At 43.2% G+C, this 18,438-nt stretch overlaps 1 protein-coding gene across 1 annotated transcript in view; it reads right to left on the minus strand.

The window, feature by feature from the left end:
• Positions 1-3,272: 3,272 nt before the first annotated feature.
• Positions 3,273-18,438, minus strand: part of PRKAR2A (protein kinase cAMP-dependent type II regulatory subunit alpha) — a 113,732-nt gene continuing 98,566 nt past the window's right edge. The window contains exons 9-11 of the mRNA XM_047095049.1: positions 11,455-11,520; positions 8,087-8,228; positions 3,273-7,165 (exon numbers count right to left, since the gene is read on the minus strand). Of these exons, the coding sequence (XP_046951005.1) occupies positions 7,032-7,165; positions 8,087-8,228; positions 11,455-11,520 (342 nt within the window). The 3' untranslated portion in view covers positions 3,273-7,031. The remainder of the gene's footprint in view (positions 7,166-8,086; positions 8,229-11,454; positions 11,521-18,438) is intronic.

An 18,438-nucleotide genomic window follows, 5' to 3' on the forward strand; every position in this document is an offset into this window, starting at 1 on the left:
GAGCCAGAGATGCCCAGCTTAAAGTGATCACAAGGGAGAGACCATACCAGCCACTGAACCCCAGCCCCCTACTGTGGTTGGGCCTAGGCCCAGCCCAGGCAGGTGAGGGGCTGGACTGGAATTCCACTGGGCCAAGGCATGTAGGCAAAGCCAAGGGCAGTGGAGTGGATGCCCTCCAATAGCCTGCTTCCTTCTTTACAGAGGAGGAAGCCAAGGTGCTGGAGGGTCTCCAACTCCTCATCTGACCAGCCTTAGCCTGGAGCTGCCAGTCCAGTGGAGCCATCTTGAGTTCTGAAGGGTCAGTGCCCTGAGTTGGGGGGCTGGGGGTCATGTGCTTTCTGTCTCCCAGCTCTGTCCTGGTTAGGAGAGCACTCTGGCTTCCAGAGCTGGAAGCTTCAACAGCCCCTCATCTGGGTCATATGAGTCTGTATGTGGCCTCATTTTGCTTCCTCGGCATGGGGCTGTGGGCCAGCTCTGGGACAGGACGCCAGGAGTCCAACGTGGCTCATGTGCGATTCCATCTTGCTTGGGATTGATGCACATCTGCCCCAAAGGCCTCCGCCCTGATTGTCCTACAGATCCGAGCCTCGGCATCAGGTCCCCCACTCCTCCAGCTGCCCAGGCTGGGCTCATGGCAGGCATGGGAGAGTGTGCTGCAGATGTCCCCTCGAGCCTAGGCCTTTCACTTTCAAAGTGAAAATGTCCAGGCTAGCTATGCTTGGATGTTATGCTGGAAAGTGCTGGTTTGCTTGTCTGGTGGGTCTAGACTTAAGCTTTTCCTTTTTACCAGTTTGCCAGAAAAATAACCAGCTGCAAATCCCTGCTTCCTCATTCTGGGGGCCTGAGGACCTGGCCAGAAAGGAGATTGCTGGATCTGGCTTTCTGCAGAGCACACAGTGACTTTGGACCCTTGGCTCAGTGCAATTCTGCACAGGGAGGAAGTGGTAGGGCGATGGCCAAGAAGGCCATGGAGATTTGGCTGGTACTATTTAGACCTCCTTCCCCAACAGCTGACCGGCAAATGCCCACCCTTCTGCCTATCAGGATGGACTGATTGGTGGGGTCAGGTCCTGGCTTTCCTAGTGTCTGTGGGTAGCTCCTTTGGTTTCACACTCCAGCCTGGGCAGCCTCCTGCCCTCTAGTCTACAAATGGGTTGGGCACTGCTTGACTTATGCACTTAAAGACAAGCCAGATAACTGGTTTGATAGAAGAGAAAGAAGTTCTCACAGGAGCAAGGATTCTGGTTGGGAAGAACTCAAAGAAAAAGGGGTAGAAATGTCACACAGTAGAAACAAATTTCAGAAAAGTTTGATTTTTTAGCACATGACATTACAAAATGCAACCTAGACCCAAAAGGCATCTCTGGCCAAGTTTCACCATGATGTTTAGGATGACTAGGATGACGGTGACAATTTCTGAGGAGTCCCTACCTGGAGGGAGTCTCCTTCAAATCTCAAATCTAGTCTTTCTCCTTTTACTGTGCCTCAGATGCTTGTGTAACCAGAATGGTGTGATGTGGGCTAGAGCAGTGAGGGGTAGTGCATGCTTGGCACTCACTTTACGAAGAGGCAATGGCAGCCCTGAAGGAGAAAAACAGCATGACCAAGGGAAGCAATAAGGTATTGGGAACATGATCATCCTTGAAATAGGAGATCCGGGCTGCTGCCTGTGAGTCTAGAAACATGGGCTCCATCATCAGTGGAAGAAAGGTCCAGAATGCCTTGGTGAATCTTACTATCATTGTTCTTGCTAATTCCTGGAGTTTAAACACAGTGTCAGGAATGTCCACAGCAGGTCACCAAAATGTGCTCAATGAATAAATAAACTGAGTTCAGACCGAATTTCTAACACTCTCATTTAGAACTTGGGTAATACTCATCTAAATTCACAAGTGGTTATTATTCAGTATGTTCCTGGTCAACACCCTGCATTTTATCTGCATATCCCCCATATAACCAGGTAACAGTATCTGTGCTGTCATCTGTGACGGAGCATTTGTCTGTAGAGGAGATGGGTAAAGGAAGCAAAATTTATACTTAACATGATGCCTTATGAGACAACCACAGATTCCTTAATCACAATATAAGTAAACTGTTTTAATTCTGTTATAAAATGAATGCACTAAGATCACCGAGGATATATTCAGGTACCTTTGATGGGGCAAATTCAGAGCTTCATGTTAGAACATTCAAGAAAGCAAAGTCCTCAAGTGACATGTACTCTGAGACTGTGAACAATATGATCTTAACATTGTCCTGGCGCTTAATAACTGTTCATAGCAACACCACCACTAAAACCACAAAGGCCAAACCATTTAATTTTAAAGGCCATTTTGGCTTTGAGAGAGTTCAACTACTAGTTTCTTGAGCCCCAAGGGGATATTTTGTATGTTCACCCACTACTTGACACTTGTGTACCACCAGGTCAAGGCAAGATCAAACTGGAACACGATTTTATCGTAGAACAGCTTCTTTTGGTCACTTGGAAAGAAACTGCAGGCACACTGAGTTATCACAGAATCATCACTAGTTCTTGTTACAGCCACGTTACCGAGAAGGAAATGGTAGAAGTAACACTGTCAGACAGGAGTTTTCCGCTGAGCCTCATTGGTGAGTTTATCTTCCCTGCAAGGGATATACTGGATGCCCTTCCACACCATCTTCAACAACTCAAATACCATGCTGTCATAGTTAATTTTATGTGTCAAGTTGACTGGGCCATGGGGTGCCTAGATATTTGGTCAACCATTGTTCTGGGAGTTTCTGTAAGGGTGCTTTGGGATGAAATTAACATTTAAATCAGTAGATTAAGTAACGCACATTGCCTGACACTCAAGAGAATTTTCCTGCCTGTCTTCAAACTGGGGCATTAGCTCTTCCTGAATCTTGAGCCTGCCAGCCTCTGGAAAGGAACTACACTATCAACTCTTATGGTTCTTAACCTTTCAGATTCAGACTAGAATTTAATCATCAGCTCTCCTTGGTCTATAGTTTGCCAGCTCATCATGCAGATCATGAGACCTGCCTGCCTCCATAATTGCATGAGTCAATTCCTTATAATAAATCTCTTTACACACACACACACACACACACACACACACACACACACACACAAAATCCTTATTGGAGAACCCTAATACATATTCCCAGGTCTCCTCTCTAATTTTCAAGAGCTCACATCCCAATCTCAACAATGTATCTGCCAGATGGGTACTATTATGGCCTGGAACCCTGAAATGAGAGGACAAACAACACAGGGCTGCACCAGAAAGTCAGACATGATTTGTCAGCCTTTATTAACCAAGAGCAAAGCCGAGCCCTAGAGTTTCCTTTTAAAAAAAACCCAACCTTGTTTATGGCAAACAATGATTTAATTATATGTTCAATACTACAGAGCAAGAATTGATCACTTTCTAATCACTCATTCTTCTGAGATTAAAATGTAAGTGTAAAACAGTTAAAATAAGATTGTCCCCAATGATTTAAAAACAATTCCAATTGACAGACATTTCAAACACTATGTGTAGAACTCAGGACCAAAAAAAAGACCTTAAAACATTTTACCTTTGAGGTAGCACAATAATGCTGAATTAGATTTCTTTTATTACAATGAGCTTAAGAAAACAATGAGGAATCTACCTTTTGCTCAAGGTGGGCTAAATGGTTTTCTGCAAATCCCCCATGAGGTTAGTGACAGTTTTTTTTTTTTTTTTTTTACGTATAAAGATAGCCCTGCAGTGTGTAAAAGGAAACCCACAGGGGAAGGCTGCTTCCCATAAAATAGACATTAGAATCATTGAGGAACGTCAGCAGTCAAGACAGGAGGAACAAGAGGTAATTGTAGTGAAAAACCAAACAACTTGTATCTTGTCAAGAATGGTTTACAAGTACGTGTCAAGAACAAAAATTTCAACATTAGCCCACTGAAAACAAAAATTAAAAGATGACGTTCATGGGTCTTTTCCCTTCTTCTCTGTGCAAAAATGCTTTCACTTTTTTGAAATGAGAGAAGATTGTTTCTACACTGCGACATGACATGGAAATTTTGTGTGCCCAGGGTGCTGCTGGGCACCAGTGGCACTTCTCACTGACTACCATTGTGAGCAGAGAATCTGGGCAATAAGGGGATGAACATGACCCCTCCTGGCTACAGAGCCATTTCTTGCCACTTTGCTGCTGAATTCACTCATTAAACTGCTCAAAGAAAAACTGCACTCTCACTTGAGAATCTATAGCACTTATATATAAAGACTATCAACTAAGAGGATAGCCCACGTCAACCCTTTCTTCAGAGAATACAGCCAAAAGAAGAGAGTGGGTGTGATAAACTGAGGCCAGAAGGAAGGATAACACTGTAGGTTGGACCTCAAGGCTCTCAGGAATATTCTTTACCATCCCAAACAATAGCTAAAATCCAGGAAAGAGGGCATGAAGCTCTAACCCATGGAAGAGAACAATATAAAACAATTAACACAGGGATCTCTTCCTAATATGCTCCGCCCCTTGAGGCTCACCCAACAGTTCAGGGCTTGCCTGACATAATGTGGACACTGGAGCCCTCAGCTGAGCTTGGTCTGCCACCTTTGAATCTCCATGCTGCAAAGAGAACTGGGACACTGTCAGACTCCTGGCACCTTGGTAATGGTTGTATCCTATTTCACTCACCCTGGTCCTTTTAAGGTCTTCCTCAAGCCAAACCCCCAAAGGGCCCTGGATGCAGTGAGGGTTTGGACTCATGATCTATATATCAATCTGTAGTTAGAGCAGGAGGACTTAAGACTGGTGGATTTTACTCTGTAAAACAGCAACCATCAGTGAGTTGGGGGTATCAAAGAGGCTTCTGTGAAGAGGAAGACTGAACTGGGATGTGCAAGGAGGCAGGCTGAAAAGGCCCATGCCTAGCAGCCTGCAGGAGTGACTCTGGCACTAAGCTCACAGCCAGCCCTAACTAAAGCTGGCATGGGGGGTACAAAGAGGGCATCTGCTCAGTATTTAAACAGTGTCCTTACATAGTTGGGGCCAGACCTCTGTGACGCTCCTAAAGCTCAATGTACCTGCCACTTTTGCAATAAACAGGGGTGATTCCTGTCTGCTAAAGTGCAAGATCTGCTTTCCTAACTTACTTGATAATAAAGCAACACCCTGGAGAAGAACAACCTTGGAAAATCGTGGGAAAAACCACATGGGCTTTCCCAGTGCTAGCTGCCTGTTTTGGGGTATTAGTTACAACCTCTCACGATTCTGAGACCTGCGATGCAGGCTACCTAGGGCAGTGTGAAAAGAGTCCTTTTGCTTTCACATCACAGAATGCAAGAAAAAGGGAGAATTACCAAAGTTGCGGTAGGTCACCCTTCCGGAAATCTCTCCACCACACTGTCCATGGCAAAAGCAGAGAGCCTGGCTTATGTGGACAATGGAAGTGACATGTGGGCTCCATCACTATCTATAACAGGAATGACTCAAGCCCCAGCATGTGATCTCTTAGGGATCTATTGAGTGACACAAATTTAAAAAATAAATCATATTGGGAAGGGCCTCTTGATTTAATATAAACTTGGCTACAACATTCAAATTATCTCTATGCAGCCTTCACACTACTCTTAGGATCTCTTGTAGTTTCTTGATTCTAAGTCATTGTGAAGGAAAAAAAAATCCATTCTGAAATATATTTAATTAGGATAATTCATCAGCATTCTACCTGATAGAATTAAAAGGCTAAAAAAGTTTTAAAATAAGCTAAATTACTTTCCCCTGGGGTTAATAATTGGAACCCCAAATATCCCAACACCTTAATTAGAAAGGTTTTTACAGTAATTCTATGAAATTGTGAGTAATTCTGATTTTTAAAAACAAAGCGTTGATCTTCAGGATGAATGCCTGAGTCAGCTGACAAACTGATACACGCGAATAGGTCTAATAAGAATTCCCTAAACACAGAAATAATTTTTTTTATTTCAAAAAAAAAAATAGCTGCTTCTTCTTTAAAGAGTTTAAAATTGATAGTTCAACAGCAAAGCTATGTGATAACACCGTAGTAGAAGGAAAGGGCTCTCTTTGTAGTAGTACAACCTCTTGCTGGCACACTGCCATTAGTTGGTAGGGACAACTGGGAACAAGATGGCAGGAGTCGCCCAGGGAAGTATTTGGGTCAGATAAAGTGATGGCACGTCCAGACCCTGGCTCCTTAGAAATGCATAGTGATTCACTCATGCAAACTGCACAGAGATAAATAAAACAAAACAAAACCTACTAAAACAGAACAAAACACCCCAACCCAGAAAACCTTCCCTGGCTCTCTGCTACGCGAAGAATGTGCTGAACCCAAATTTTCTGCTCTAACACAGGTCCTCATGACCAATCGGTGTGCCCTGGTGCACTGACCTGCTGGGCCCTGGGCAGGGCCCTTTCCTAAACAGCACTGTGAGTTTGGAGACAGCTGTCACGGGTATAGCTGTCAGCAGACAGTACAATGCCACAGGACCACAGACCTCGGTCCTACCAGCTGCCATTTTCTACTGTAAAACCAAAGGCTACAATTGTGAACAAACGTGTGGACTTTCTCAAAGGACAAAGGAGAAGATCGAGGGCTACAACATTTCCTCCCTTGAGAAAGGTCGGGGGTGGGTGTCTACAGTTATACACAGGTTTGTGCAGACCTGTGGTGACTTCCAACAGCAACAGTAGCAGCCAGAGAGGAAAGGAAGATGATTACACTTTGGACTTTGTATCAGGCACTTAAATTGTTGGAGAGACATGCCGTTTTGAACCAAAGGTGTGACAACTGGGTTGGAATAATCATTACAAGTGGTCTAATAATGGGCTTTCAGAAGCAAAGTGGAGGAGGTATGGGTCGAACCTCTGCCCATCTTTTAGTGCTGACTTTCAAGTTTTCTAAATGCCCACGGCCATAGCAATGGCAGTGGCGGTGGCAACAGCAGGAACAGTTCTGTTGTGTCTGTCTTCTGTGTGTGTTCTGTGGCTGACCAGAAGGTTTTGGTGTCACACTGAGAAGGCTCTGTGGTGTGGCACACCTACTGCCCAGGATCAATCAAATCCATGCTGGAGCCAAACATCTTCACCAGTTGTTCCTCGTAGTGTGAGATGTTTCTCTTCATGATGTCCATACACGGCCCCAGAAGCCTCTCAAATGCTTGCACGTCCATAACTGCATTGTTAAAAAGAGGTGCACGAGAGAATGAATTCTCTACATCATTAATTCAAAGTCATTTCCCACATGCAAACTTTTTTTCTTTTTAATTTTTTAAAATGTTTTTCATTTATTTTTGAGACAGAGAGAGACAGAGCGTGAGCAGCGGGGGGGCAGGGAGAGAGAGGGAGACACAGAATCTGAAGCAGGCTCCAGGCTCTGAGCTGTCAGCACAGAGCCCGACGCGGGGCTCAAACTCATGAACTGTGAGATCATGACCCGAGCTGAAGTCGGATGCTTAACCAACTGAGCCACCGAGGCACCCCGCAAACTTTTTATTAAATATACCCATTCAGGGGCGCCTGGGTGGCGCAGTCGGTTAAGCATCCGACTTCAGCCAGGTCACGATCTCGCGGTCCGTGAGTTCGAGCTCCGCGTCAGGCTCTGGGCTGATGGCTCGGAGCCTGGAGCCTGTTTCCGATTCTGTGTCTCCCTCTCTCTCTGCCCCTCCCCCGTTCATGCTCTGTCTCTCTCTGTCCCAAAAATAAATAAACGCTGAAAAAAAAAATTAAAAAAAAAATATACCCATTCATGTTACAGGGGATAAGACTGTGGGATCCTGGGCACTTGGAAAAAGGAGGGATGTTTCTACGTTGAGTACAGCCTGACTGTGTCATCTCGGTTTGTGACTTTGCAGAGCCTGGCAACACCTTTCTCTTGATCCCTACAGAATCCTGGACACCTGCCTCCATTTCTGCTCTTTTCACAGGCTATACTGCTGTATTGCTAAAGGATATATACCCATTTCTAGTTGGTCCCACAAGCTGTTCATGCCTGGATGTGTGAGAGAACTGGTGGAGTCAAGGCTTGCTGCTGGGAAAAAAAATACCGCATGTTAGAAAAAAAAAGTATTATGCATAAAGAATTTATTTTTCTTACCTAAGCATTTGACGTCTCCCACTGCATAAGCTGAAGCAGCTCTGGGTTTGTTGGTGACCAGTGCAAGCTCTCCAAAGTACTGCCCCTTATGGCAACGGGCAATCTCGACCTCCTGGTTCCCACCATCCTTGTTTGCTTTAGTCTAGGGCAGGTGGAAAACATGACCTAGACTGATTCCAGAATCACAGCTGGACATGTCCAGTCACACACACTTGCAGTCCTGTCTCAGTACACTTAACACAATTATTTAGACACTCACTCTGCAGAGACGCTAACTGCACCATGTAAACTGCATGGGCTAATTAGTCTCTGGTTTAATTAGAGGAGCTGGCTTTTACCTCGGGCTTCATCCAATTCCTAACAACCTTTCAGAGGTAATGGATAAATATCAAGAGGTAAAGAGCAGACCATTTTCTTTGGAAGATTTATATATATATATATAAAATTTTTATATATATATATATATAATTATATATATATAATATATAATATTAAGATATACTACACGATTATATAACATCAGTATATTATATATTAACATAAATATATTTATTATGTATTTTTATTTATTATACATACATATATGTATATGAATGCTCTCTTTTTGGTAGATGCTGACTTCTGAGGCACAGGGGAAAAGACAGGTCATTTGCAAATTCCTTCTAAATGATGTCAATGTTTCTCTTAGGTAAAGTCACAATCCTAGGCTACTTCTTGATTTGAGATCATGTCTTTCTTGGCCAATACTTCACAGTGACAAATTTTCTTTTTAGGTACTGTCTACATCTTAAGTTAGTGGTTCCCAAGGCACCTGGGTGGCTCAGTCAGTTAAGTGTCCAGCTCTTGATTTCAGCTCAAGTCATGATCTCATGGTTCGGTTCCTGAGTTCACGCCCCAAGTTGAGGTTCATGTACAGCCTGGCACTGGACTCAGCACTAACAAGCCTGCCTGGGATTCTCTCTCTCCTCTCTCTCTCTGCTCCTCCCTCATGCACACATGCACACTCTCTTTCTCAAAAACAAACTTAAAAATAGTTTAGGGGCACCTGGGTGAGGGCTCAGTCAGGTGAGCATCTGACTTTGGCTCAGGTCATAATCTCATGGTTCGTGGGTTCGAGCCCCGCCTTGGGCTCTGTGCTGAGTGCTCAGAGCCTGGAGCCTGCTTCGGATTCTGTGCCCCCCTCTCTCTGTGCCCCTCCCCCGCTCATGCTCTGTCTCTCTCAAAAGTGAATAAAGATTAAGAAAAATGAAAAAAAAATAGTTTAAAGACTTGGACGTAAATTTAAAAAAGTAAATAAAAAAAAAAAACAGTTTAAGTTAGGGGTTTCCCCCCCTACCACCACACATTTTTTTAGAGGAGCTGAGTAACTAAAAATAATTTTTTATAATGTTCAACCTGGAAATTTAGTGGTTTAACTTTGTATTAAGAAATCGAGCAGGTTGTAATTTATGCTTATCAAATTACTGAAAATAATGTACTATATTATATTTAATATCTAGAGGTTTTTTGTTTGGTTTTGCTTTTTTTTTTTTTTTTTTACAAATCCATTTGCCAAGCTAAGCAATAATTTGTTTAAGTAAAAAGATTATTTAGAGTTTATTTATAAGAATTAGTCTCAATCTTTAAGAGCTACTTTAAGTTATAGGCAAATAATCCTCCTTGCACACTACTGCCCTGACCTGTTTGCTCTGCAGTTGATCTGCTCCATTGGAGCCAACACTCCACTTCCAATTTCTGTAGCATTCTCTGGGGCTGCAGACATGTTTGTGCCCACCTAGTCGCTTCTCCAGAGTAGCATTTACCACATGGTCATGTGAACACCAGCCCCCTGAGGGTTTTGTTACAATGCAGATTCTGATTCAGTAGGTCTGGGGCAGAGTCTAAGATTGCATTCCTGACAAGCTCTCCCAACCCCCAGGGCCACAGTGCTGCTGGTCCCACACACCCAACACCACTAGGCTGTGATCAGGAGGTGTCAATGAGTATTTGAGAAATATGCAAACATGTATCACTAGTCCAAAAACAATAAGTAAAAGAACATAGATGTTTCAACCTATTGTTTCATGTGAAACAGCAGATCCATTTTTTTTTTTAATTTTTTTAACGTTTATTTACCTTTGAGACAGAGAGAGACAGCATGAACAGGAGAGGGTCAGAGAGAGAGGGAGACACAGAATCTGAAACAGGCTCCAGGCTCTGAGCTGTCAGCACAGAGCCCGATGCGGGGCTCGAACTCATGGACCGTGAGATCATGACCTGAGCCGAAGTCAGACGCTTAACCGACTGAACCACCCAGGCGCCCCCAGCAGATCCATTTTTAATCACGAATCAAGCCACCTTACAGGGAGTAATCATATTTATCCTTCTCTATATAACCTTTACTAAAGATATTCTATAAGAGACTTCATATTAGGTCAGTATTATATTTAACTATTTTAACAAATTCTATATTCTTTTAAAAAATGTTTATTTTTTAAAAAAAAATTTTTTTTTTTCAACGTTTATTTATTTTTGGGACAGAGAGAGACAGAGCATGAACGGGGGAGGGGCAGAGAGAGAGGGAGACACAGAATCGGAAACAGGCTCCAGGCTCTGAGCCATCAGCCCAGAGCCCGACGCGGGGCTCGAACTCACGGACCGCGAGATCGTGACCTGGCTGAAGTCGGACGCTTAACCGACTGCGCCACCCAGGCGCCCCAAAAAATGTTTATTTTTTATGAGAGAAAGAGTGTAAGCTGTGGAGGGGCAGCGAGAGAGAGAATCCCAAGCAGGCTTGGTGCTGAGAGCCTGATGCGTGGCTTGATCTCACCAACTGTGAGATCATGACCTGAGCCAAAATCAAGAGTTGGATATTTAACCAACTGAACCACACCCAGGTGCCCCTAAATATTCTATATTCTTAAAAAAAATTTGAACAGAGAAATCTGGTGATGACGGATTTATGATAAGGATTACTCCTCCTATCTATTGGTCATTTTAGGTCTTCCTATCCATGAAATGGTATAATAACAATGGTCCTACAGACCTCCCCTTCCAGTGCTCTAGAAAGGAAGATTTTTTCATATTCAACACCCACATGTATGTCTTTATAATTCCCCCACTTTCTACTAGGGGTATTTATCTTTTTTCTTATGGATCTGTAGCCATTATTTCTCATATCATTAATTATGTAACAGATGCAAAGGCAATAGGAACAAAGAGAAATACACTAAATCCCTATCACTGGAGGGACTTAAACACGGGTCTTTGCCAGTCACATGCCTCATATAACAATGACACTAGATACTAGACACACTTCCCATTTACAGCAAACAGCTACTTTCTGTGCACGCACCTGGCATAACTTGCCTCGTCACACACAGACTCACCTTGCTTCTGATCAGGATGCTCACCTCGCCGGACTCTATAATATAGAAGCTATCAGCCTTTTCACCCTGGAAAGGGAGAGGAGGTCATCAGAGCTATATATTGGCACAGGACACAGAAATAGATAATTTTCTCATTGCTCAAACTCCAATTTGTATTTAATTTGCAACTCTACAAATTAATCAGTGCCTAACAAATTCAGAACAAAATGAGAGGATCCTGGTCACCAGGGACTTCAGTCCAACTATGACTGACACATCTCTCACTTCCTAACATGGAATATTCACATTTCTCTCCACAAATATGCCCAGGCTGCCAACTGCGCACAGCATCACTATCTTTGCTGCTCATGTTAGTCTGCTATTGAAACCTGTGACTGGGACCAGTCACCAAGGCTGCCACAGACAGTATCAAGGTGACTCCTGGCTACCTCTGGGCATGGGACTCATGGATAATGCAGCCCTCCAGAGGACAGTGTGGATCTGAAGAAAGCCCTACCTTGGGGAGGGAGGTACTGTGATGTGGGTTGATGTCAACCTTATAAGCCTCAGGCTTTTCTTTCACTTGTTTGGATTTTAAACCACTTGGCTGAACCAGTCATTCAGGTAATTCAACAAGTAATTAAGTACTTACTATGTGCCAAGGCACTGTTCTAGGCATGTGAGACATATCAGTGGGCAAAACAAATATCCCTACCCTTGTGGAAATTACAGTCTAATATGGTAAACAAACTGTAAACAATCAACATAATGAATCAGCAAATTATACTGTTGTGTTGGAAGGCAATTAAATACTACAGGGAGGGAGCAATGTGGGATCTGGAGTGCTAGAGAAGGAGATGGCTACAGTATACAGCAGAGTTTCATCTGAGGGTGAGATCTGAGCAAAGGCTGGAATGAGGGGAGAGAGGCAAGCAGACACTGAGAAGAGGATTTCAGGCCAACTTCAGTATCTGACCCCGTCCTCTTAACGTTTGGGGCAACAACCATCTACACTGGATAATTCAATACTAGTCCTGTGTTCTCATTCCATGTGGGTCTTATGTCTTCAGTAGAGTCTATACTTCTTCTGAATTTTCCTAAGACTTAAGTGTCGTTGGCCACTGCACAGATCTCCAAGTGGACATCTTACAGCTGAGGCTGCCATTCTTGAGTAGTTAATCTAGTCCCAGTTCATTAGATAATAATCATTGCTTTATGTGAGTAAAAAGCACAGCTTTAAAAAGGGCTGTCTGTGGGTTTCTGTGCTGCCGTGTTGGGTAGGTACCCTGTACCCAGCAGAGCTAAATCAACATGAAGTTCTAGTGTTACCCAAATAGCTCCCTGAGAGTTGATGAAGGAAACTAAGGGGAAGCCAGAGGTTGGGTCACCAGGAGGTTGCTTCTAGGTCCAAGAAGGGAGTTTCACAAAGGAAGATGGGATTATCAGTGTTCAGTGCTGTTGGAGGTCAAGATAAAGATTCAAATGTGTGCGGGGTGCCTGGGTGGCTCAGTCAGTTAAGCTTCCGACTTCAGCTCAGGTCGTGATCTTGTGGTCCGTGAGTTCAAGCCCCGCGTCGGGCTCTGTGCTGACAGCTCAGAGCCTGGAGCCCGTTTCAGATTCTGTGTCTCCCTCTCTCTGACCCTCCCCCGTTCATGCTCTGTCTCTCTCTGTCTCAAATATAAATAAAGGTTAAAAAAAAATTAAAAAGAAAAGATTCAAATGTGCAGAAACATTCTGGTGACCAAGAAGAGGGTGGTGAGTGGTAGGGATGAGCCACAAAAGTGACAGGTGGTGAAGGGTGGTACCTGAGCTCTTTTTGTTTAGATAGATGTGTAACAGCCATAATTTACAGTGCTAATTTTTCAAGGCTTCAGCCTGATGAATTTGTACACATTTATGCACCTGTGTGACCACCTCCTGGATCAAAACAGAAAACCTTTCTGGCCTCCAAAAGGGTCCTTATCGAGTCAAAACTACCATTGCTCCGACTATTAGGTGACCGTATCTGACTTCTCTCCTTGCAGTTTTTCTTAATTCCTGTTAAGGAAAGTAAGGCTGTTCCTGAACTTCATATAAATGGAATCTTACATGGCCTATCATGTCTGGCTTCCTCTGGTCCACACTGTGAGACCACACTTCTAATATGCCTGGCTGTGAAAGGGATGAGAAGCTGGTAGCTGGAGCGAAAACAGTGAGTGGAGGAATGTGAGTGTATCCTGAAGAAAGACTCAGGCATGTCTACAGGGTGTGAAGAATGAGCCTGATGAACAGGGGAGCTCAAATAAAAGAGAATCTGCTAACAATGCTGTGCTCTGCTAACAGAGCTCACTCCCAGCAGGCACTCTGGTGAGTACCACATGTGCACTGACTGCTTCATGCAATTGCCCAAGAAGTCAATACAATTGGTACTATTACTACCCCATTTTACAGATGAGTTTCCTCAGAAGCTCAGAAGATAAATAACTGTCATAGGAGGTAGAGGAATAGCTGGTGGATTCAAGGTTGAGAGGAAATGGGAAGAAATATTATCCAGACCACGAGGAACAATGAGGCTTGCCTAGGTAAAAGCTCTTCTCTTTCTCTGGACCAGAGGAAGGACCATCTCTGATCCTCTTTTTTTAATTTTTTTTTTAATGTTTATTATTTTTGAGAGACGGAGGGAGAGCAAGCAGGGGAGGGGCAGAGAGAGGGAGACACAGAATCTGAAGCAGGCTCCAGGCTCTGAGTTGTCAGTACAGAGCCCAAAGCGGGGCTCGAACCCACGAACCATGAGAACATGACCCGAGCCGAAGTCGGATGCTTAACCAACTGAGCCACCAAGGCGCCCTTGAGCCTTTTAATTTTACTAATTTGCTAATACATCACCTGAAAGGATTATCATAGTTCACAAACAATTTAAGAAGAAAAAATTAAGGGGCGCCTGGGTGGCTTGGTCGGTTATGCGTCCGACTTCAGCCCAGGTCATGATCTCATGGTCCGTGAGTTCAAGCCCCGCGTCGGGCTCTGGGCTGACAGCTCAGAGCCTGAAGCCTGTTTCAGATTCTGTGTCTCCCTCTCTCTTTGCCCCTCCCCTGTTCATGCTCTGTCTCTCTCTGTCTCAAAAATAAATAAATGTTAAAAAAATTAAAAAAAAAGAAGAAAAAATTAAAAATGAAACCATGAATAATGATACGATCAACTGAAAATGGTCTATTTTTGAGGCATCTGAGGGGTACTGTTTGCATTTCCAGCCTCATGAAACAGCCTGGTTAGGCTGAGACAGAGATGGGCCAGAAGAGATATTTCCTGCCTCCCTCAGGTCCAGTGATAGATAGTGCATGCAAGCTGGCTGTTCAGACTTTGCAGGATGCCTCTCAGTTTTTAGGGGAGACAGAGCAGAATGAGATGACTACCCCAGTAGCAAAAAACAGGAGCTCAATGGAAGAATGTCCCTGCTTTTCAAATTGTTAAGTCTGCTAATAGCATCTGAGTATACATCTCACAGAAAGAACATTCCATTGTATATTTAGGGGTAAAGAAGCCGGACTATATTTTACATTTTTTAAAAAGTTTATTTATTTATTTTGAGAGAGAGGGGGACCACAAGAGAGACAGGGAGAGAGACATAATCCCAAGCAGGGTCCTCACTGTCAGCACAGAGGCCAATGTGGGGCTCAAACTCATGAACTACAAGATCATGACTTGAGCCAAAGTCAGACACTTAACTGACTGAGCCATCCAGGTACTGCTATTTTACATTTTTATAATTTTTTTATTAAAACATTTTTTTCTTAACGTTCATTTATTTTTGAGAGAGACACACACACAGAGTGCGACGGGGGAGGGGCAGAGAAAGAGAGGAAGACACAGAATCCGAAACAGCCTTTGGATTCTGAGCTGTCAGCAGAGAGCCTAATGTGGGACTTGAACTTGAAAATGGCGAGATCATAACCTGAGACGAAGTCAGACGCTCAAGCAAACTGAGCCACCCAGGTGCCCTCCTATTTTATATTTTTTGTGAACATATCAGGTGTTTCAATAAACAGCTTCTGAATGTCTATGTGGCAGGCACTGACTATGTTATCATCCATATGCTAAAATTCACTGGGCTTTATATTAAATAAATGTCTTTTTTTCACAAATGATGATATAGGATTCATATCCCATCCTAAGAATGACCGAAACTCTAATTCAGGACATGGTATGGTACTTCCTTTTTTTTTTTAATGTTTATTTTTGAGAGAGAGAGAGAGTGAGCACAAGCTGGGGAATGGCAGAGAGAGAGGGAGACACAGGATCCGAAGCAGGCTCCAGGCTCTGAGCTGTCAGCACAGAGCTCAACACAGGGCTCTAATCCACGAACCTCCAGATCATGACCTGAGCGAAGTCAGACGCTTAACCGACTGAGCCACCCAGGCACCCCAACAAAATGGTACTTCAATGCTGAATACATGAAACATACTTTTTTTTTTTTTTTTTTATGAAGTTTATTGACAAATTGGTTTCCATACAACACCCAGTGCTCATCCCAAAAGGTGCCCTCCTCAATACCCATCACCCACCCGCCCCTCCCTCCCACCCCCCTGAAACATACTTTTTATAAAGTACAAACCAACTTCTGTCCATATCATCCAGAGAACAGGTAAAACATTCCATCAATTAGGATAAATGAGCAAATTATGAAAACACTACAAAGTATATAAACATAACATAAAAAAAAAACCCAGAGATAAAAATTTGTGTTGATGAACTTGAAAGGATGAAATAAAAGAAAACTCTGAAGTGGGCAGCTGGCCAGGGGCCTCCCTGACAGCATATGTGGTCTAGAGAACACCTAGAGACAGGCAGAGATGCACACTAGCCTCCCACCAGCCCCTGCAATAAGCAGTGGCTTCTGTTCTTTCCACAGTATCTGGGCCCTTGCTGGACACCTGCATTAGCAAGGCACCCACCCTCAGACATAATGACCTGTGAAGAAAGCTGGGCTGTAGGAAGAAGCTGGTGGCATGCTGGTGCTGAAGAGTCACAGCATCCAAGCACAACTGTCCAAGGGGGCTTAGGGCAGCAATCTCTAAATGCTGATGACCATCACTGATCTTCAGGGATGTAGGGAAACTTCTCTTGGTTTCAGCTCAGGCCATGATCTTATGGTTTGTGGGTTCGAGAACCTGCATTGGGCTCTGTGCTGGCCGCCTGGAGCCTGCCTGGGATTCTCTCTCTCTCCCTTTCTCTCTGCCCCTCTTGTGCTCTCTCTTTCAAAATAAATAAATAAACTTAAAAAATACTAAAATGCCCATATTGGAAAAAGAAGACAGGCTAGAAAGTGAAAAGCTAAGCAACCAATTCAAGAGAACTGGGGAAAAAATAGCAAAACGAAGTCGAAGAAAGGAAATGAGATAAAGACAGAAAGTAATGAAATAGAAAACATTCAACCAGATTAATAAAAGGCAAAAAAGTGGTTCTTAAAACAGACTGAAAGAATTAGTAAGCCCCTTGCAAGACTGAACAATAAAAAGAAAGAGAAGGCAATATCAGGAATTAAGATGGGATCATTCTAGATGTTGTAGATACTTAAAAGGTGTTACAGGAACATTCTGACCTACTTTGTGCCAAAAACATTGAATTTTAGATAAAATGAATAAATCCCTAGCAAAATAGGTCTTACCAAAACACACTGAAGAATAGAAAACCTAAATAGTTTAACAATTAACAACTTAATTTGTGTTCAAAATCTTCCCACAGGGCACCTGGGTGGCTCAGTTGGTTAAGCGTCTGACTCTTGGTTTTGGCTCAGGTCACGATCTCATGGTTCTGTGAGTTCAAGCCCTGTACTGGGCTCCACACCATCAGTATGGAGCCCACTTGGGATTATCACTCTCCCTCTCTCTCTGCCTCTCTCTCTCTCTCTCTGAAATAAGTTAAAAAAAAATCTTCCCACAAAAGAAACATCACTAAGTTCCTTAAGATATCCAAGGAATTCTAGTCTTATACAAACTCCTCAGATAATAGTAAGAGAATAGAATCCCATACGATTCTAACACCCTGATATCAAAATCTGACGAGGCTGCTGTAAGAAAGGAAAATTACGTATCAGCCTCACTTGGGAACACAGCCAGAAAATCTTTTTTTTTTTTAATTTTTTTTAACGTTTTATTTATTTTTGAGACAGAGAGAGACAGAGCATGAACGGGGCAGGGGCAGAGAGAGAGGGAGACACAGAATCGGAAGCAGGCTCCAGGCTCCGAGCCATCAGCCCAGAGCCCGACGCGGGGCTCGAACTCACGGACCGCGAGATAGTGACCTGGCTGAAGTCGGACGCTTAACCGACTGAGCCACCCAGGCGCCCCATGAAAATCTTAAACAAAATATTAACAAATTGGATTCATCAACATATGAAATGGATACTACACAATGGCCAAGTCAGTTTATCTTATCTCAGCAACACAAGGCTGCTTTAAGATTTGAAAATCAAATCAATGTAATCACTGAAGTCTTGTTAATAACAGCTAAAAACTAGAAACACACCTAATCTCCATCAGCAGTGGGAAGGCAAATAGTTTATTTACATGCTGGAATACTATACAGCAATGAAAACCAACAAACTACAGCTGCACACAACAATGTGGGTGAATGTTGAGCAAAAGAAGGTACAAATAAAAGAATACATACATTTTAATTCCAATTTAGAAATTAAAGAAAAAGACAGCAAGACTTAGCCATATTGTTTATACACAGGTGGTAAAAATTATAAAGCAAAGCAAATATATGACTATGATAAAAGTCAGCATAGAGACATAGTGGAGGTCTGTGAATAGGAAGGGCAGAGCAGCTTCTGAGGTGTGAGGGTATTTCTCTGAAAACATCTAAAAAGTAAATTTCTGGATTATAGAATAAATTCAGCTTTATAGAATAAGGATAAACTTCTCTCAAAAGGGGTTCAGCTAAGTTATTCTCCTATTCACTGTGAATAAAACTTCCTGCTACATCTTGGAATTATCAGATTCTTACCTTTTGCCAAACTAATAG

This window comes from Lynx rufus, unplaced genomic scaffold (assembly GCF_022079265.1).
Source record: "Lynx rufus isolate CCGP_SWC_20201006 ecotype Redwood Valley unplaced genomic scaffold, mLynRuf1.p SCAF_4, whole genome shotgun sequence".
NCBI lineage: Eukaryota > Metazoa > Chordata > Mammalia > Carnivora > Felidae > Lynx > Lynx rufus.